Source organism: Aspergillus lucknowensis (assembly GCF_044049455.1).
Source record: "Aspergillus lucknowensis strain CBS 449.75 chromosome Unknown BJX67scaffold_14, whole genome shotgun sequence".
NCBI lineage: Eukaryota > Fungi > Ascomycota > Eurotiomycetes > Eurotiales > Aspergillaceae > Aspergillus > Aspergillus lucknowensis.
The window spans coordinates 136758-156001 of record NW_027263558.1 but is presented as its reverse complement, the minus strand read 5'-3'; the positions used below and the strand labels follow the sequence as shown (position 1 = coordinate 156001).

At 51.3% G+C, this 19244-nt stretch overlaps 10 protein-coding genes across 10 annotated transcripts; 4 read left to right on the top strand and 6 right to left on the bottom strand.

The window, feature by feature from the left end:
- Positions 1-117: 117 nt before the first annotated feature.
- BJX67DRAFT_380103 (uncharacterized protein) lies at positions 118-658 on the bottom strand (the record flags this gene model as incomplete). Its single annotated transcript, XM_071032721.1, has 2 exons — positions 118-419; positions 484-658. 2 exons carry the CDS (start codon positions 656-658, stop codon positions 118-120), a joined length of 477 nt encoding a protein of 158 aa, XP_070887272.1.
- A 703-nt stretch (positions 659-1361) lies between these two features.
- BJX67DRAFT_53120 (uncharacterized protein) lies at positions 1362-3960 on the bottom strand. Its single transcript, XM_071035123.1, has one exon. The coding sequence runs from the start codon at positions 3547-3549 to the stop codon at positions 1447-1449; it is 2103 nt and encodes a 700-aa protein (XP_070887271.1). The 5' UTR covers positions 3550-3960; the 3' UTR covers positions 1362-1446.
- A 1429-nt stretch (positions 3961-5389) lies between these two features.
- BJX67DRAFT_53063 (uncharacterized protein) lies at positions 5390-6734 on the bottom strand. Its single transcript, XM_071035121.1, has 2 exons — positions 6562-6734; positions 5390-6502 (listed from the first exon to the last, which is right to left on the bottom strand). The coding sequence occupies exons 1-2, from the start codon at positions 6678-6680 to the stop codon at positions 5497-5499; spliced, it is 1125 nt and encodes a 374-aa protein (XP_070887270.1). The 5' UTR covers positions 6681-6734; the 3' UTR covers positions 5390-5496.
- A 128-nt stretch (positions 6735-6862) lies between these two features.
- BJX67DRAFT_350367 (SWAP/Surp domain-containing protein) lies at positions 6863-9538 on the top strand. Its single transcript, XM_071028814.1, has one exon. The coding sequence runs from the start codon at positions 6934-6936 to the stop codon at positions 9343-9345; it is 2412 nt and encodes an 803-aa protein (XP_070887269.1). The 5' UTR covers positions 6863-6933; the 3' UTR covers positions 9346-9538.
- Positions 9525-10817, top strand: BJX67DRAFT_52478 (nuclear transport factor 2 family protein). The gene is made up of 5 exons (XM_071035118.1): positions 9525-9677; positions 9846-9863; positions 9973-10181; positions 10307-10408; positions 10477-10817. Exons 1-5 carry the CDS (start codon positions 9671-9673, stop codon positions 10591-10593), a joined length of 453 nt encoding a protein of 150 aa, XP_070887268.1. The 5' UTR covers positions 9525-9670; the 3' UTR covers positions 10594-10817.
- A 223-nt stretch (positions 10818-11040) lies between these two features.
- On the bottom strand, positions 11041-12042 carry BJX67DRAFT_380098 (PQ-loop repeat-containing protein; the record flags this gene model as incomplete). The annotated part of the gene is made up of 3 exons (XM_071032720.1): positions 11041-11611; positions 11663-11920; positions 11975-12042. The coding sequence occupies 3 exons, from the start codon at positions 12040-12042 to the stop codon at positions 11041-11043; spliced, it is 897 nt and encodes a 298-aa protein (XP_070887267.1).
- A 560-nt stretch (positions 12043-12602) lies between these two features.
- ish1 (double-strand break repair enhancer MSC1) lies at positions 12603-14999 on the top strand. The gene is made up of 5 exons (XM_071035119.1): positions 12603-12860; positions 12913-12963; positions 13017-13164; positions 13210-13989; positions 14051-14999. Exons 1-5 carry the CDS (start codon positions 12776-12778, stop codon positions 14523-14525), a joined length of 1539 nt encoding a protein of 512 aa, XP_070887266.1. The 5' UTR covers positions 12603-12775; the 3' UTR covers positions 14526-14999.
- Positions 14865-15769, bottom strand: BJX67DRAFT_52817 (cytochrome b5-like heme/steroid binding domain-containing protein). The gene is made up of 4 exons (XM_071035120.1): positions 15663-15769; positions 15592-15616; positions 15290-15536; positions 14865-15216 (listed from the first exon to the last, which is right to left on the bottom strand). Exons 1-4 carry the CDS (start codon positions 15673-15675, stop codon positions 14986-14988), a joined length of 516 nt encoding a protein of 171 aa, XP_070887265.1. The 5' UTR covers positions 15676-15769; the 3' UTR covers positions 14865-14985.
- An 891-nt stretch (positions 15770-16660) lies between these two features.
- On the top strand, positions 16661-18413 carry BJX67DRAFT_371389 (uncharacterized protein; the record flags this gene model as incomplete). The annotated part of the gene is made up of 2 exons (XM_071031079.1): positions 16661-16806; positions 16871-18413. 2 exons carry the CDS (start codon positions 16661-16663, stop codon positions 18411-18413), a joined length of 1689 nt encoding a protein of 562 aa, XP_070887264.1.
- Positions 18414-18893: 480 nt separating this feature from the next.
- Positions 18894-19235, bottom strand: BJX67DRAFT_380094 (translation machinery-associated protein 7; the record flags this gene model as incomplete). Its single annotated transcript, XM_071032719.1, has 3 exons — positions 18894-18988; positions 19056-19145; positions 19214-19235. The coding sequence occupies 3 exons, from the start codon at positions 19233-19235 to the stop codon at positions 18894-18896; spliced, it is 207 nt and encodes a 68-aa protein (XP_070887263.1).
- Between the last annotated feature and the right edge of the window lie 9 nt (positions 19236-19244).

The following is a 19244-nucleotide window of genomic DNA, read 5'->3' as shown; positions in this document are numbered from 1 at the left end:
AATTCTGCTTGACTCTTGAACAAATCCCAATATGCCACGTACATCTAAATGATGACGTAGTTAAGACGCAAATTTTGATGAATGAATCATCTCCAATAATGTGCACACCCGATCCGGTCAATAGCCTTGTGCCCCATCCAGCTTCCAGAACCCCTTGCCCACCTTCCCTTCGTCCTTGATGCGATTATACGGCTTGTCATACCGCTGGTCAATTTCTTCGTTGTGCCGTTTCACGTCTTCAGGAACATCCGGCTTGGAGTTGCCGTCCTTATCGACATTGACCGACTGGCGGCCATCGGTGATTGTTGGATGGGGGTTGTTGGAGGGTTCCATGGAGATATCTTCTTCTAACTCTCCCCCAGATTGCCGTTGAGACTCAACCCCAGATGTACCTTTGCTGACGTTGGGGGGAGGCGGTCCTGTATTTGGAGAGGTTAACAATCAAGACCGCTCACTGCTAGATATCGATGAATGGAAGTGTACCTGGATGCTCCATGCCGCGAGTGGGTTTGTTTCTACCATCTTTGGATTTGACTTCGCCTTCTCCGCCGTACGAGCTGTGGCTGTAGAGTCGTCGTCCCTGCCTCTGGTGAGTTGAGGTGCGGATTGTTGCGTCGATCGGTCTGATTGACCGACTGTTGCGAAGGAAGGACGTCATGTTTGGTGGATGTTTGTATTCGAGCAGAATGTACATGTGCAGGACATGTATTATTTGGATCAAATAAACAGAATCTCATGCAAGTATGAATCGAATCTCGGTCCCTTTATACCAGGACAGGAGGCGTGCTGAGAACAGTGGTAAGTCGGTCCTATGACGTTTCCCTCCGTCATAATTTCGACTGTGTACCTTTGTTGCTTCAAATGTGCCGACAGAGCAGGTCTCAGAATATACTCAGAATATACTAGCAGATACTGTGAACATATATTCATATGTAAGATGGTACTAGACTTGGCAATGTTGTATAGTATTGCAGGAAGCATGGTAATAACGAACGATTGTCAAGAGATATCTTTCAACTGGAACAACATCCAGTATCTACCAGAAGGACAAAGACGAGTGAGCAACGGAATCAAAAGACTGAGATGCACCTCATAAACGCCGTATGCGAGTCCCAGAATGAGCGGGACGGAACCCAGAAAATGGGGATCGAAACCCAATGGCTATGGAGCAAAGCGCCTCACTGAAGGTAGTCGAATGGTATCATCAAGACATTGGCGTCACCAGAAACATGGAAGGAATCGAACAGAAGGAATAAATACCATCCTCAGCAGATAGAAATATATATCAAATGACCCATCGCCGCCGCGTAGATACAATGCAGACAACATGCAAAAACAGTTGTTCGCTGATATAGAAGCACTCCGTCAAACCCACAAACGCCGACGCCGCGATGGTTATTGTTTTGGAATCATCTTTCATCACTATGCCCAGGTCTAATGGCCAAACTAGTCGGTCAGTGAAACGCAATAGCATATGCTCTGGTACTGCGCCTTTGCTGTGTATGTTTGAGTGGCGCTTCCATAGCCCTTGATTGTCGTTGTCGGCGTCGGTTCATTGACGCTTATTCCAATCGTTTCAGGAGACGCCATTTCAACCGAACCGTCCTCCTTCACCTGCATCTGTTGGCAGTATGGGGCTTGGGCTTCGGCATAATCTCGTTTTTCCTCCATTTTGATCCTGCGGGGATAGTTACTCAGCGAGTCATCATCTCGTTTCGAAAGAGAATCACTCGTATAAACCTTGTCATCTTCATCGGTCGCGTATGATTCGACAAGAGAATTCGACGAGGCGTATCGCGACTCTTTAGTCGTTTGATTTATGTAGAGGAAGAACTCCATGACAGTACTATTCCACCAGCAGAACCACGGTCGGTCCCCAACATCGCTCTCGCGTTTGCGATGATGGACACTGGCAAAGATTTCTTCCTCCGTCACGCTCCGCTTTGAAACGTCTGTTGATGAGAATGTATCTTCTGGAACGACGATCAACTTGTCAAAGAACGTGAAGAACGAAAGCGCTGGTCCAAGGCTGAGGTCGCTCGTATCCATCGCGAGGCTGAGATCTATTGACGGGCTAGTAAAAAAAGGCAATTGAGCGCCATAAGTCAACGTCTTTGGCAAGGAGTTGCTTTCAAAGCCGATCGTCCTTTCATCTTCATCACCTCCAATTTCGATTGGAATAGGCTTCTCATTGAGGCAACCCCACGTTGGGGTCTGGTCTTGATCGAGGATACAGAATTTCGACTGGTTCTTCGGTTCTGGTGGTATCGCCCAATTGCCAGTAGGAACTGGGGGCACATTGTACGGAGTGCCAGAGAAAGGGGTTGCGTCTGTTCGAGGAGGGACTGTAATAGTTGTGATGATTGGTTCCTCGTCTGCAGAAGTTGCCTCTTGTGCTGCTTTTTTCGCCCCCAATATACCACCGATGGCACCCCCAATACTGCCTCCAACGATCATGACAACGGATATCAAGACTAGCGTCCATACTGGTAGCCCGCAGCATACTCGTTTCTTGCCCCTTCTTTTTAATTTTTCCTCGAACGCCATAACACCGGTGACTGGCGGTTCATCTGGCGTTCCACCTGCGTCACTGGCAGGCTGATTCCCAGCAACTAGCGTACTTGAAGAAACACCAGATGTAGCAGAGCCTGGTTCGTTGTTAGTATTAGACTGGTCGGAAACTATGGCAGACTCCGGTGGCCCATCGGTTAACGCTTCTAACTTGGGTGAGGCGCCTTCAGGGTAACGCGAATAGGGTGGAAGCTGTTCCGTGTAGCCGTCGGGTCCGATGAGATCGCCAACGTCATCAGCCGCACGATTCGGCGGTCTCTGGTAGGACTCTTGACCATGCCCAGGAAATCCAAGGGGTATGGGGGTGTCCTCCAAATCCTCCTCCACGACATTCTGGGAGTACATTGCGTACGGATGCTGCGGGCCGTTTGACTCGGTTAAAGGGCCGTCCACAGGGCGAATAGTCGACGTCGTAGCCACGCTTGGTGAGCGGCTGACGCCAACCTGCGGGTACATCGTATACGGGTGACTCGGTCCAGTAGCACCTGTATAAGGACTAAGAGCACGGGGTGGAATTGAAAACCGGGATGACGTGCTTTGGCTACGTTGTGTTGTCGAGGGAGCGGAGGAATTGGACGTAATGGAATTGCGATACGATAGATCGAACCCTTTTTGGGGCAGACTAGACCGGAGCGGAGATTCATCATCGAAAGAAACTCGGGCTTCGTCTCGAAATGGATTTTCCAACGGTTCACCGTCATTCACAGATGTATTGCATGGCTTTTGATGATGAGGTAAAGAGGAGCGAAGGGTGTGGGATGTGGTACTGGACGAGACGGATAAGCTTCGGGGTGTGAGGGTCGATTGTACTGAATCCAAAGGCTCTAGTGAATACTCATCCGAGAACACGTTAGGGTTCGAGGACCGGCCAGGGGTGGACGGGCGCTGCATTGAATCAGAGTCGCGAGCCAGGCCTGTCCGAGACTGCGAGGATCGCGAGAAGGAGCGAGAATGATCGGATGATAAACGCCCAGACATGGCTTTCGACAGCCCTGACGGGCTTCCTGGTCTTCTCGATCAATCTGAATGAAGTACCGAAGCAGTCTGTCACCGAGGTTGACTGGTGATGCGGCTGGCGGATCCTAGGCAACGAAACGAACGCCAAACAGGCGCCGAGGGGTGGGAGGCTAAAAGGACTCAGGCGACACAAGAGGGAACGGGTGAGACGAGAACGAGGACAGGCGAACAAGAGGGCGACAGAGCGAGGAGGCGAAAGGACCACGCTCAAAGATCGTCCAGATGGCTGGGGTCGTTAGTGGTGGTCGAAAGCAGAACTCAGAAGAGAGGGAGAAGGGAGACTCAGAGGAGCCAGAGGCAAAGGCCTGCCCAGGTGCCCAGGTGAGGAAGGAAGGCTTCCAATTCAGGACTAGCCCGTTTCTGGTCTTGGGAGAGGGAACTCTGTAACTTGGCAGTCATTATTATTGCCAGCGTCGACAGTCAAGGCTCGCTGCTCACCCAAGACTGCCTATCTCTTCATCCTATCGACGCTGGTGCTTCTGATCCCCATTTCCCCTGCCGCTCGAGATTACCTTCCCTCCATCCTCCTCTGTCGTGGCTCCATTTTCTCACAACCTTTCGATGATCCTGCCACAGGTTCGCTTTACCAAGACGGAACAAATTGTTCTCTCGCTCCGGCGGATCCTCGGGAGGAGTTGCGAGGGTACGGAAACACAGGACAACCTATTGCTGTGACAGCCGCTCCAGAAAGACAACAAGAATAATGCTCCTACTCGAACAAATCCATTGTCACGCAAAACCGAGCATTCCCCACCAGTCCTTGACACCTGCAAACCCTCAGAAATGCAATGTCTCGTTAAGAACAAGGAAGCTCGAGAACCTTGCAAACATTATCGGGGAAGCCCTATGTGGATGGAATCCTTTCCCAGGCAAAGAGACAATTTATTCATCGAAAGGCTGATCCACCAAAGTTACCTGAACGATGGCCTTGTGACATTGAGTCGAACCCGGCTATGCGGTGGCACTAAACCCAGACTCCGTAGCCCTACCGGCTTCCCTCGTACTAGTAGTACCATCCGAAACGGAGAACGGTTGCCTCTCCGCCCGGGCCCAGAGGGGCGCAAGAACCCTTGAAAGACTCTCCGCATTCCAAAGTCTCCTCAGCGTCGTCATCGGATCGCAAGGGACAAAGAGATCACTTGATCATTTCCTCGAATACACAAGAACACCCTGCCGGAGAGCCCTAATGGTGCCAGCAAGGGTCACTAAGTCTGAGAAGAATATTTGGCGAACAGAATACTTCGTGATTCACGTCGTGGTAATACTCAACAAACCTGATCCGAACAAGACCCAGAGAGCTTTGTGCCACCAACTTTGTTTGGGCAAGTAATATTCCGTGTCCCATCCCACCGTTTCCCCCGGCGCGAATAGAGCGAGAAAATCAATGCCTCGTATACTGCTCTCCCACCGAGGAGATCGTTCATCCCAGATCTCATGACTTACTTGCAGGTGAGGCAGCAACTTCAGTCACTGTTTAAAGATCATCTCTGAACAAGGCACGCCAAAGAGCGAGACATTTGAATGTCTAGCTGGAAGGATGGAATGGCGATGCAATGCAAAGCTCGCACGCAAAGGTGGTTGGAATAGTCAGCCCCCAAGCCATCGTAGCCTATTTTGGTGGTAATCTTGGGCAATGAGCCACCCTGTACACAAATCCAACTTCTTAGCGTCGAACAGAGCCTGACTGGTAACATCTCGCTCCGAAGAATTGCTTCGGCCCTGTTCCAAACGCGGGTGGTTTCCGCATCTCAGCGGAACAGGCTATACTGACGATGATAAAACACGGATCACATTGGTGTTCCTATCCCCTTAACCTGGTTATTACACTTCTATGCAACACCCAGGAGTGTGCTGGTACCGTTTCGAGAACGAGGCCCGTAGACAAGTTGTCTGAAGCTCGCGTCGTAGTCAGGACTTCCTTTTGAAGGCCAGGATCTCTGACAGCTTTACAAGCCCTTTCTCTCCCCATCCCTCCACTCCACTTTTAACAGAAGGCCTGACGTGTACATACCAATTCCATGCGAGTCTGTCCAATTCGTCGGCGTCCAAAGTAGAAACCCAAGACCGACACACCAAATCGATGGAGCGTAGAACATGGCCGACACAGGCTTCTTTTTCAGCCTCGAGCCGGGCCGGACTTGGCCTCCCCGATGAGCTTAATGCCTTTGTGTCCTCATCGGGAGCTTTTACGAATGATTTGAGGAGATAAGAGCGTGCAGACTGCGGCGTGTATATCGGGAGCGTTTTCTCCTCCATCCCCCTCATATCAGAACGACGTGTTCGTCCTATCGCCCCGGTATCAATTCCCCAGATTGGTGGTGCAGGTTTGGAATTGTCTGGGAGACGGTCGCCTAGTACATCATCGACAGGAAGATATTCTCCTGGAGGTTGACCATCTCGAGGATTGTAGTCCCACCTTTTCAGCACTTTGATATCCCGTCCTAAGATCCGGATCGTAGGCTGACCTTCACCCCGGCACTCCTGCTCGACAGACTGGTCGCTCTCGAGGCCCAAGCTGACTGCCTTTGAGCGGCTGTTCGCGCTGACAACAGCCTGGGACAGGCTAAGCCTGCTAGAAATTGGCTGCTCAGGCATCGTATATCTTAGGACACACAGAGCAAAGGCAAGTACTAGTGGTGCTCTGTTTGTGATTAGCACAATGTTTGCGAGCTCTTCTTCACTTGCAGTCGAGGCTGGGAGAGCCAGTGCACATTCAGTTTCAAAAGGAGTAGTATCATCCTTTCCATAAGCCGAAGTCTTCGGTCTCTTCTGAGGTGAGAGTCCGGGCCTTTCTTCGGAAGCTGCGCGCTTTTTAGACACCCTCGTAGCAGCGTTGAGCACTTGTTTAGCCACCTTGCCATCTGTGAATATGCCTTGCACTAAATCTATACCTCCCTTAGATATGTCCTCGGGGCTGCAAAAATATTAGGCCTTAGTGAACACGGATTATATCAGACTTGCTGTTATTCATACCATGTGAGACCTGCTTGCAGCAGTTCATTGACCTTGCCCATTGCTGCCGCGAGAGGCAACTTGGCGTCCTGGGAGAGAAACCGGAGGAGTGTTTGCACCTGAGAAACAGCCATTGCCATGGGCGCTTTGAGAGATTATATGGTTTCGATGTAGAAGTAGCAACTAGCTGTGAGGGTGCAGTAGTTGTCCATAGTGGTCCGTCGAAGACAGAGATGGAGACAGGCCGCAACTGCTGCCTCAGGCCACAGCCGATCTCCCGCCTCCACCACCAGTCTCACTGGGCAGAGAAACTGGCTTTCCAAATACAATCACTGGGCCTCCAGAGCGACCGTCCTCGACAGTTAATTCGTCTGAATCTGCGGCTTCGTTATTATGGCGGACGAAAAGTCCAAAACGTTTCCAGAAATCTCGTCAAAGCTATCTGCACTGCCTAAAAAGTCGTTGTTCGAACGCCAGAAAGCCGAGGCCGAGGCCAAACGTGCCCGCGAACGCGCAGAGACTGCCGCAGTTTACGAAGATTTTGTCAAGTCATTTGAGGATGATGCCGCGCCGGCTGATGGTGCGATATCCGAAGGGAAAAGTAAGCTGGGCATCCGAAACACTGGTTATGGAGGAGGTCCTGCAAAACGACATTTCACCAGCTCTGGGCCGCGCATGAGCGGTCCCGGAACGTTAGGGCCTGCTCCCTCCTCGCTATCTCGCAAACGAAATCACGAAGGATTGCAACCGTTTAGTCGAAACCGAGAATATGCTCAAGGGACGCTTGGATACGACAACTCTATAGTTGGCCCAACTCCGGCATCCGCATTTCGCACATCGGGAGACGACGACGCTGGGTCCACAAACATAAAGGAGGCTGAGAGGGCTGCGGCTAAACCGACAATGTACCTTGCGTCTCTACCCCCCGGTACCTCCCAATCCGTGGTCAAAGCTCTGATACCGAAGGTACTTACCGTGGACAATGTCAAATTCTTACGGCCGTCTGGCCAAGCTCCCACGGACCGAAAATCCGTATCGGCCATTGTGACTCTCGCTAGCGACTCGGCTGCCTCTGATATTGACAGCTCGGTCAGTGCCCTCCAGAGCCGGTATTTGGGTTGGGGGTATTATTTGTCAATTTCGAGGCATCTGTCTTCTGCCGCAATAGGTTCAACCGTTCCCGTCGGGCTCTCGTCCTCAGGCCCTCTACCATTTGGCGCAAAGACTATTACGCCTGATCTTGGGGGTCGACTTAACCGTGCTCCCCCGCCAGGTTTGCATCGGGTTGGGTTTGCTCCCCCGAGCTCGTATGGGCCGCCATACAACAGGAGCGGTCTCACTACTCTAGTTGAAGTGCAACCGCCAACAGACTTAAAGCAACTAAAGCTAATACACAAGACCTTGGAGAATCTGCTTAACTTCGGCCCCGAGTTCGAGGCTCTCCTAATGAGTCGACCCGAAGTTCAAAGAGAGGAGAAGTGGGCTTGGCTCTGGGACGCCAGGAGTCCCGGCGGAGTATACTATCGATGGAGGCTCTGGGATGTCATTACCAATAGTCATCCGAAAGGATCTCAACGCGGGCGATCAACAAACTCCTCACCAATCTTTGAAGGCGGTGCAACCTGGGTGCCTCCAGAAAGATATCTCCCATTCGAATTTGCTACTCGCCTCAACGAACTTGTCTCCGATGAGGACTATGATTCGTCTGATGAGGAGTTGTCCGATGGGGAAGATGATCGTTGGCATCACGGGCCGGCGCCTTCCGCCGAGACAACCAGGGCGAACAATGAAGGAAGAGGCCACATGAACCCGCTGAAAAAGGCGAAACTGGCGCACCTTCTTGCCAGACTTCCGACAACTCATGCGAAGCTTCGCAAGGGTGATGTGGCACGGGTAACCGCATTCGCTATAAAGCACGCGGGAGCGGGAGCCGACGAAGTAGTAGAAATGATTGTGTCAAACATCGTCGAGCCTTACGCCTACACCAGGGCGAACCCTGGTCGCGAATTGGAAAAAGGATTCGCCCGGAGGGAACAGCGTGGTGACGATGCCATTGCGGTTCTTACAGATAGGGTGGGGAAGGAGAAACTAGATACGTCTTCTGCGAAGCTAGTTGGTCTATATTTGGTATCCGACATCCTCTCTTCGTCTGCTACCAGCGGAGTGCGCCACGCCTGGCGATACCGACAACTGTTTGAATCAGCACTAAAGGCACACAAAGTCTTCGAACATCTCGGACGACTTGAAAAAGAACTCAGCTGGGGACGATTAAGGGCTGAGAAATGGAAACGAAGTATCAACTCTCTTCTACACTTGTGGGAGGGATGGTGTGTGTTCCCTCAGTCCAGCCAGGAGCATCTCTTCCAGGTGTTTGAAAATCCGCCGCTCACGAGGGAAGAGGTACAGGAGGAGAAGGAAAAGGCCGAGGCTGACCAGGCTTCCGCCGCATTCTCCAGGAACAAAAGCCGCTGGAAGGCTGTGGATGAGGATCTATCCGCTGCCCTGCCCCCTGAGGCGAATCCAATGGGAACGGAAGTTGACCAGGTTCAAGGAGATATGGATGTGGATGGTGAGCCAACCAGTGATATCGACGGCGAGCCGATGGAGGACAGCGATCTGGAAGTCGCCCAGAGGGAGGCTAGCGATGAAGATGAAGAGGGAAAGGGAAAGGTGCTGGAAGAGGGAGCTAAACTGAGTGAACAGCCTGAGATTGCTCTAAAGAAACCATCAGAGCCACCAGCTGCGCCTGTTCGCAAGCCCCGGCCCCGGGCGGAAGATATGTTTGCAGATTCTGACTCGGAATGAAGGGGAGGAATTGAGGATGTACACGAATGACTTATTCACGAATTGCGCTCCACTTTCATGTAGAAGCACTCGGTATTGATGATGCCGCCCAGGTTGGTTGGTTGGTTGATTGATGTAGGCTTGGTGCCTTAAGGCCACACCCAGCTGTGTGCCCCACTCCTCCCTTCGGAACCTCCTCCTCGTCACCTGTTGTTCAGGCAATCACCAGTGCAAGCACACCCTCGCTTCTCTTTTTCATCTCTAGTACCCCCAGAATTCAACTCTCTCTCCTGCTAGATCTATTCCAACACCGACATCTACTTCGGAACTCTCACGATCCATCATAATGTCTGGTAGGCATTCTGCTCTCCCGTTTACCGTCGCATTCTCCTGAGCAATGTTTTGTTTGCCCCTCCTTGGGGCTCTGAAATGGGCCCCTCTCTCCCAACAGAAGTCACAATTGCATCAATCTGAGCGCTTTATCAGGAGAACTGGCTAACTGCTTTGTCCGGTATTCATAGGCTTCGCGGACATCGCTCGTACGTAAATCCATCCTCAATCGCCGTTGCGACCGTCAATCACCACGGAACCATATACATGAAAAAAAGATCATGGAGGCAAACCCAAGAGCTGACATGAATTTTATAGAGCAATTCGTCAACTTTTACTATCAGACCTTCGATGCGAACCGCGCCGGTCTCGCGGGTCTTTACGTATGCCTATGGCCCCAATCCCTCCAGAACTTGGGAGAGTACAGAAGGGTTAACTCATTGGAAATTCAACAGCGCGATAGTTCTATGCTCACCTTTGAAACGTCTTCAGTCCAGGGTGTTAATTCAATCATGGAGAAGCTAGGTGTGAGTATAACCGGCACAATCTCATACCTCTTGGTTGTTCCGTTACTTTGGTCTTGCCGAAAGGCAAAACATTGGCGGACAATGAAGAAGCGAGGAATTGTCCACATACTAATCTTGGAAAATAGGGCCTGCCATTCCAGAAAGTCCAACATCAGGTCGCAACCCTGGATGCTCAGCCGTCCAGCGATCAGGGTGGTATCCTGGTCCTTGTCACAGGTGCTCTGCTAGTAAGTTTTCAGAAAGAGAAGGAAACTAGTTTGGGTCTGACTTGCTCTTCTCCTCACCCACTCTCCAGGTCGACGAGGAACAAAAGCCCATGAACTACACCCAGACCTTCCAACTTCTCCCCGACGGTGCGGGGAGCTACTTTGTTTTCAACGATATCTTCCGCTTGATTTACAACGCTGCTTAGATGATATATCCACGGGGATTCCGTGCTGATGGAGGAGAGTAAGAACACTCGGGGCTGAAGGATCTACGAATATTACGAATTAGAGGATGAAATAATCGATCTACTTTCTCCATTGTCTTCGTCAAAAAGCTGGTCGGAGGAAACTGGATGTTGGTCTCACCCGCTATTGCGGGTACCCTCTTGGCTTCCTTACCCAAAGAACCAAATACCGGCTCAACGTTTTTTGAGTTGGGTAAATTTCTGATCCACAGGCAGTGATGAATCCCCCGGGGAAACGAGAGTCTAGGCACTCACTAGCCACATATACCATTTCTAGACAACTAGCTAAGCGGTTTCCACTGGAAGAGTACCGAGACACTGACAGAAGATGTAGCGGGCATCAGAAGACATCGAAACAGATCAGCGAGTCCCTCATAGAATCGACGGATATGCCACTGCAAGGGTATATCAACGGCCATCTTGAAGAAGGGGTGTGTCCTCATATGGAATGTTATATTCATCCTGGGCCTCGTCACCGTCTCCCGACGGGGTGGTGGCAGTGTCCTTTCTATAGCCGTGGCTATGGCCTTTATTCGGGCCAAAGTATTCGAAAAATACCGACAGTACCAGGAGCGTGCCTTGCAAGAAGGCCGTGACAACCAGTATGCCCCAAGTGCTCCAGCCTTGGGGCCCAAGCCTTGCGGCCAGACTACCCGCCCAAATCAGGGCTCCAGGAGTCTGAATACACATCATGGGTATGCTTAGACTGCCGACGCAGCGTAGCCTGAGAGTGGTGTAAATCTGAGGGAAATACTGGATGGAGGCGAGAATAGCCGCGGTGACGCCACAGAAATTCGACCACGATTGGAGTGAGTATGGTTGCCTAAAGCCGACGGAGAGGGTAACGATCAACATGACGAGGGCGTGGACGATACAGACCCAGGTCACGACTAGCGCAGTCCGATACGTAGGCGCTTCCTCAGGGGATTCCGGGAGGGAAGTAGATTCTCGCGGGAAAAATATGGCAAAAAGCGCAAGCCTTGATGACCAATTAGCCCAACCCACTATAATTAGAGTAGATGATACATACATTGCGAAGAAGCTGAGCCACTGCGTTCCAACCTGCAAGATTCCCAACAAGCCTGCAAAGCACGACACGCCCCCCACATCCCCGCAGCACGCAGCAACTTGTAGGCTCTGTTGCTGAGACACCACGTTTGCCAAAGCAAATGTGGCCGACGTGGCGCCCAAAAGGACGAAGTATGGTGAGATTCCGAAGGAGCTCCTTAGCTTGATAATACGAATCAACTGAGGCAGATAGGAAAAAAGGATCCCGAGCACAATCAGACTGGTTTCAATTAGTGAAAATATCGAGGAGGGTTGTCAGACCAGGCATACACACATGGACAATACAAAGTTCAACGGCCCTTGCAAAGCCAAATCTTCACATTGTGGGGTTGAGCGATCCATATCCAAAATCAAATAACGAGGACGGAAGGAGCAGTTTCGCAAAGGCTCCCATAGAAGCCGTTGTAGAGGTATATGAGCTCTTTGCCAAAAAGATCAAAGCATCATCTCCCGCCACGCGAATGGTTCTTCATCCGCTAGATGCGTTTTACAAGGAGCCAGTGTCCTGCTTGCTTGAAAGGTGCCGATGACAGGACAGGCTCACATGGAGGTAAGAATGAGGTCTTGCTGAGGAGTTGGATCGGAGAAGGTTGTCTCCGCAATTCCCAAATAGGACAGCTTTGTCAGGTGCCCACTCCGGGTGCCAGGTGCCTGACTGCCTTTGATTTACCGCCTTTCATATGGATCCATCATGGACCGTCCTCAAATGTTCAGAGAGCACTCCCATAATGGGAGTGGCTGGATCATCCCGTCTGATCGCTCCATGGGAGAACAATGACACCATTAGCAAAGTCCTCGCACCATGTTTGGCAGAACCAGTAATGCCACCTCCGTCTATGACGCTAAACGCCGGGCCACAACCGTTGTGTCCACTACGTCACTCGGTGGTCATCTCTCCGGATCTCCCAGAATCCCCAGTTGAAGACGTTGCTCCTCAGCTCTTTAATAACATGACTTTCCTGTATTGTGCGAGGGTGAATACATATTCATTGCCTCGGTTTCATTAATCTGCCCTCCCACAGTCAACGGCAAGAGAACCAACTGCAGAGAATACACCAATAACTTTAGAAAAGCGATGAAGCTATATTTGGCTTCCTGGCTGGTGTGCGCCCTTGCAACTGCTGATGCAGTTGGCGCATCCTCATGGTTCGGCAAAGCTGGTGAGCCCCAAGTGCTGGCCGATGCAGTTCGGTCCTTCTAACATCTCTCGAGTCTATAACAAGTGGCACGAGACTGAGCTAGAGCGCTGGCTCTCCGACCATGGTACCTACACTTCCCCGTATCTCCCGATTCGAGGAGCTAATTTTCAATCGCAGGCATCCCATACCCTTCCCCGGCGGATCGCAAGAATCTCGAGAATGCCGTGAAGTCGAATTGGGGTATTAGGGTGCAGAAACCTTTTGGGCAAATATCGGATCAAGCTTTAGAGCGTTGGGAGAACACCAAAGAGTGGATCTTTGACACGTGAGTGGCCCCCTAACTACAAGAAATCTTGCTGATCCAGAACAGCTGGACCGACTCTCAGTTGAAGGCGTTCCTTGACCGACATAGTATCCCCTCGCCACAGCCTCGTCGGCGTGACGTTCTCCTCAAAACGGCCCGTGAGAACTATGAGTCCATTGCAAAGAAACTTGGAGAAGCCGCTCATTACCCCGGAAACTGGCTGTATGACCAGTGGACTGAGTCTGATCTGAAGCTCTGGCTTGACGAGCGCGGGTGGCCTGCGCCACAGCCTACCACACGAGACCAGCTAATTGCAGCTGTCCGTCGGAACACCCGGATAGCTAGTCTGCAAGCGAAGAACCTCGCCGCCTCAGTCGTCCAATCGGCGAATGCGGCGCAAGAGACCTTAAGTGAAGCGTTGTTCAACGCTTGGTCAGATTCTGATCTTAAAAAATTCTTGGACGAGCACGATATCCATGTTCCACAGGGTTCGAAGCGTAACGAGCTCGTTGCATTGGCACGAAAGCACCGCGCTGCTCTTGTGGACCAGGCTTCCTCAGCTTCTTCGTCCGCGTCTGACTACATCGGGGCTGCTACGTCCAGAGCTGGCAATGAATTCGGCCAGGCTACTGATAACGCAGAACTCAAGGCTCAAGAAGCGTTTGACACCGCTGTTGATAAGTGGTCTGATTCTCGCTTGAAGGCTTTCCTGGATGCTCGAGGTATTCCCGTTCCTCAGAAAGGGAAGCGGGATGAACTTCTTGCCAAAGTAAGGTTAAACAAGCATAAGGCCGCCACTGGGTGGAATGCGTGGACTTTCGACACCTGGGATACTGAGCAATTAAAGTATGTTCGCCCCCGATCTAGCTTCGCCATGCCGGGCTTGAACCCTAACCTCGAAATGCAGAAAGTACCTTGCTTCCGTGAACTCGAAAGTCGCGAATCGGGCTGGCGCTACCCGTGATGAACTTCTGAAGGAAGCGCAGAGCTCCTTTAACAGAGCTGCCAAGGCCGGAGGATCCAAGCTCGACTCCGCAACCTCATATATCAAGAACGCTATGGCGAGCGCGAAGGACGCCACCTTCGATAGCTGGTCCCATTCCGATCTCAAGGAGTATCTGGATTCTTATGGCGTGCCAGTTTACCAGGGTACTCAAGTGAATGAATTGCGCGCCACAGCCCGCCGAAATGCCCATTACTTCAAATATGGAACCTCGACTCCCCAGGGAGCGCTCTACGCCAAGCTTAGCGGAGCTGTGCAGTGGGCGATGGATCAGTTGAAGATTGGAGCTGCAAGCGGCAGAGCGCAGGGGCAGAAGGCGGCGGACAACATGAAACAGAAGGCTGGAGAGGCAGCTGAGGAGATTCGATCTGAGTTGTGAAGTGGAAAATGCATAATCCAACTCCCTTTCCTTTGTGTACACGGGCGCTGTTGATGACTTGTAATTTTTTTTATGGCCGGGATTGACAATCCAAAAGTGCGGAATATCGGATATATATATGTATTCCAGCCCAACGAGAGTTTCACCAACGCAGATACTTTTGATCTCTGGGAACAGAAAACTCGACTATCTAGGGCTTGAAAACGTAACCGAATCATATGCCGTAAGAGATCGCTTCTAAAAACAGATTCGACAGCAGGAGGCTTATTTTTGCGGCTAATCTACAGCGCTCAACGCTTTCAGATAGCTGGGACACGGAGAGTCTGGTGCCGGACAAACATCCCCTTGCACTCTCCAAACCACCGGTAGCCCTGCACTGAGCGGCCCGATGCTATTTACGCCAGTTATAGCCAACTCAGACACACTCAAGTACACTTGGCGGTGTCAAGTTCTTGAGCAATCATGATTTAGGCGCGTCCGGATCCCCCTCAGCAACCAACTTCCCGACAACGAGATACTTCTCGGAGAATCTCTCCTCCCAACCCTGGAGATTCTCCAACTGTTCGGCATCCAGATCCTTGAGGTCATCCAACGGAGCAGATAAATCCTCTGTTAGCATTTCTCGATCAAAGCTCTGGCAAGCCAAGCCTCGGGAAGCATCTCGCCCGGCAAAGTTTTCATAGGGGCCCCCCTAATGCACCAATCAGACAGAACATGTTAGTTCAGGAGCTCTTAAACTGGTGATTTTGGTCTTGGAGGGGTACGGTCAATACCGGGCCATAGAAGTTCCTGCCCGGCGAAACGTCAAACACACGCCCGCGGACAGCAATGTAAACAAGCTTATCGTTTTCGCCGTTAAATTCGATGAGTGTCCTGGGTGTGAACGTACGGAAGACGACTGGCGGAGGCGCCTTGGGCAGTGTCGCTGGGGTCTTAGGGCGGAACTGCATATATACAAGGACGGTGAAGACGGAGAAAAGGATGATGTTTATGGGGCTGGCGATTGACATCCTAAATAATGTTAGGGTTTCCGCAAACAATGTCCTGGCTCGTTGAGGTTACTGACACCTCCGCTGGCAGAGCTGACCCGTCTATCAAGGTGTTAGTGGAGGTTAAAATACGGCGTGACGAGCTTGCCTGCGGAAGACATGATGATGGGATATTAGAGTTGGGCCCGATTGTGATAGAGCTTGAACAACGCTCGATCGATGCGGGAGATTAGTGAGGGGAAGGGGTTGGCAATTCAAGTCATCATCGCTCGGAGCTTGAAGGAGGGGTCCGTGTTGTTCTGACACGTGACGTTTCTGCCTGAGGCGAACGGTTTCTCAGATCGACACACATCCCTCGCCTCATGCCTCCAAGCCAACTTCCTTATTTGCATTGGATAATGAAGTCCCTTCGAAGTAAGGGGAGGAAGCGTGCTCGACTCATCCCCCATGATCGTTCAATATGGGTCTTTGATTGCACATCCCGAAGTTGCGCTGTTTCCCAAGCCATTAATCAACATTAATCAACCCCAAGTTTCAGATGAATGGAACCACAATTTCAACTCGCCGGCTAATCCTCAAATTGCTAAGACTCGGAGATCTTGAAACAGGGTCCTTCATCATCTGGGCAACCAAACGATCCTCTTTCTTTGATTGCAATTCTGCGTCGTCTGATATCCTTGTTGCTTGAGGATGTGCTGGTCGCAGTCCTCCCTCTTCGATCTCTGCGTTTGACCAGGCAAACAGATTTCAGATTCTGTCATCCTCCCAGGCCTGTGGCTGCGCCGCTGCGCCGCTGCGAGTATTTTATCATTCTCTTTCAGACTCCTTCCTGTGCCCTTTTTTACATTCCTCTTATTTTTGCCCACGCGTCATCCCCCTCACCCGCCATTCATGGACCGTCGCTGTACCTGCTCTCCTCACTTGGCCAATCCGCTTTTTTGTCATTGACATGCGGGCATGTCCGCCGCATGATTTATCCATATCTAGCAAGCCTGCCTTGAGGATCTAGCGGTCGGGATCGCCCTTTTCTGATTTTGCTCTCGAACACTTAACCAAGGCATGTCAAGGTAATTTGGAGTATCACCGAGCGTTTATACGGCTCGGAAACATCTGCTGATACTTTGATCCCCGATAACAGGAATCAACATGTGGGGAAAAGTGTCCTTCCATAGAAACCGGAAGCCTGTGGGTGGAGATACTTCACCAACACGTAACCAAGTCTACAAATCGCCCTCGCCATTAGCCGCCCACGATCGAGATCTTTCCACAAAAGCTTTACCTAACTTGCCATCGTAAAGTCCTCCCGCCAGGTTTTCCGATGCTTGGAAAGCTGATACTGACGACCTATCCCTGTAGCGCTCCCGATTCACACTTCACCGCGCAGCCACCGGACCCGAACCACCGGGTGGCATCCTCCATATATTCAAGAGATTCTGTTGTCTTCGACCATATTCGGCAGCGCTCGATAAGTGACAACTACCGGCTCTCTTCGCAATTGCATCCATCAGTTGCCGATCATGGGTACACCCAAGGAACGAGGAGCGTCGATATCTCTCCTCCGGACTCGCCCATTACGCGTATCCATAGCCGAAGCAGCTCACGGGTTTCGCCGGTCGAAGATGAGCCGGTACGTGCGACTGCTGCCAATGAATCTAAACTTGCTGAAAGCAAGTTTATGAGCCATATTCCTATTCTGAAGCGGCGTGCCGACTCACAACCCCAGCCAACGAAGCCTTCGGCCAGAGTTACGAGATGGGACGACTTTTCTGGGGAACCGACGACAAGTAACCAAGGTAGACTTGGACAGGTTACTCCCAGCAATGTCTCTTTCGAGACCCATGTGTCGGCCGCCCCGCTACCATCTCAAAGCTCGAAGATCTTTGGCTGGGGGAAGGAACAACTTTCTTCGAGGAAAAAAGCGCTCGAAGGCCGTAATAGGTCCTACGGAGGCGACGGTGTGACTTCCCCAGCTCCCCGTGAACCTTGGAAGGGACCCAGTGGTCGGGAGCCTATAATACATCCCATTCAGGAGAAGTCAGCAAACATGTCTACATCCGTTCTGCCTTTGTCGACAAGCAACGAAGAGCGAAGGGAGTTGCACAACCCGTCTCCTGTCAGTGCAATCGTGCCTTCTTCCACAATAATCACAACAGCCAGCGCGAGCGAGGAAACCCCGAAGCGAGCCCCGCGGATGCGAACGAATAACACACGAGAGGCTCGGAAGCACACTAGTGCCGTTGGTGGCGATGCCCCGCCCCGCATCGATCTTGTATCAGGGCGTGAGCTCAGCGGGGGTCTGACTGGCTTAAGACTCGCCGACGTTGGTGTTAACGAGCCGACAAGTCGTTTCAGCGTCACCACTTATGATCCTACCGAAGCTGGAAGTTCCACTTCTAGCCCAAGAAACAGCATGACACCAAGCCCGCCGCCGAGTATTGTCGACCAAACGCCTCAATCCAGCGACTTAACACGTACAATTATGTATCAAGCACAGCCGGTTCCTAGTACTATCGCCCCTGGCAAGCGGCCTACTCGGAAGCCTACCCCGTCCGAAGTCACCCCAAGCAAGGCACTTCCTCCAAATCCTGCCGAAGCGACCGCTCAGGGACGCATCGAAATGCTAGAAGCAAAAAGGAGCGACCTTGTGCGTCGCAGAAACAACATCAACACGATCATCCATGAGTTGACTCAAGTTATCCAACCGAGCTCTGTTGCCTATGACATGGCTGCTCGAGACGAGGTCAAGAAAACGGTTGCCAGCCTCAACAATGAGCTGGCTGAAATCAAGAGGGAAGAGCATGATATCGGTTTGAAGTTGCTCCGAGCATGGAAGAAACGAGAGGACGAAGATTATTACGGTCATAGTACCAGCCTATGGGTCAAAAGAGTGACAAGCTGAGCAGAAACGACGTTATTTATTTCTTTGAGGGCGCTTCCTAAGCTTTGCCTGATACTTTTTCGATACCACAACCCCCGGTCCCGCAGTGGGACACCTTCCAGCTTCTGTATCTATGCTCTTTTTAGCTGTGCTCATTTATTGGCGATGATGTTTGACGTAATCCCCTCAGCCCTAATACCTGGCAATGCACAAATGACACCCATTATACCGGATCTCCCTGGACATATGGGATTTGCAAAGCACAAAGATTCCATTCGTGAAACCCCAGAGATATTCCATACTATTCGAGCAAGAAATGCTAGAGATATGATCCTTATCCAGGAAACAAACAACAAACAAAGCGCTCATCTGCGAAGCACAGTGATCAGTGCCTTCGGGAATGGCCCAGTAGTGGCACTCTCTCTGGTCTCGTGGCTCGTGGCTGGTTGGATTCGTAAAAGAAGAAAAAGCCGTAGCTCTAGAAAGAGCAAGGGAAAAGGACTATTTCTTCCCAGACTTCTTGATTCCCTGCTGGCCTGTGTTCAGTGGGCCCTTGCCCTTTGCCTTATCCATCAATTCTTTCTTGGCTTTGGCCTCTGTTAATCCAGTATGAGATTAGCTATCATCTGTCGAGCGGCCATATCTGATGGTAAGGGTACATACCAGCTCGCTGTTTCTCCTTGAAAGCAAGTTCATCCTCGTCAAGCTCCTTTTTCTCCTTCTTTGCTGATTTGAGGGGCTTGACTTTGCCGCCTGGGTATAAAAGGGCGTTTAGTTCCCAAGTATCACGACCGTATCGGAACGATGATGTTAAGAATTACCTTCTCTGCTTTGGCCGCCCATCCTGAGAGG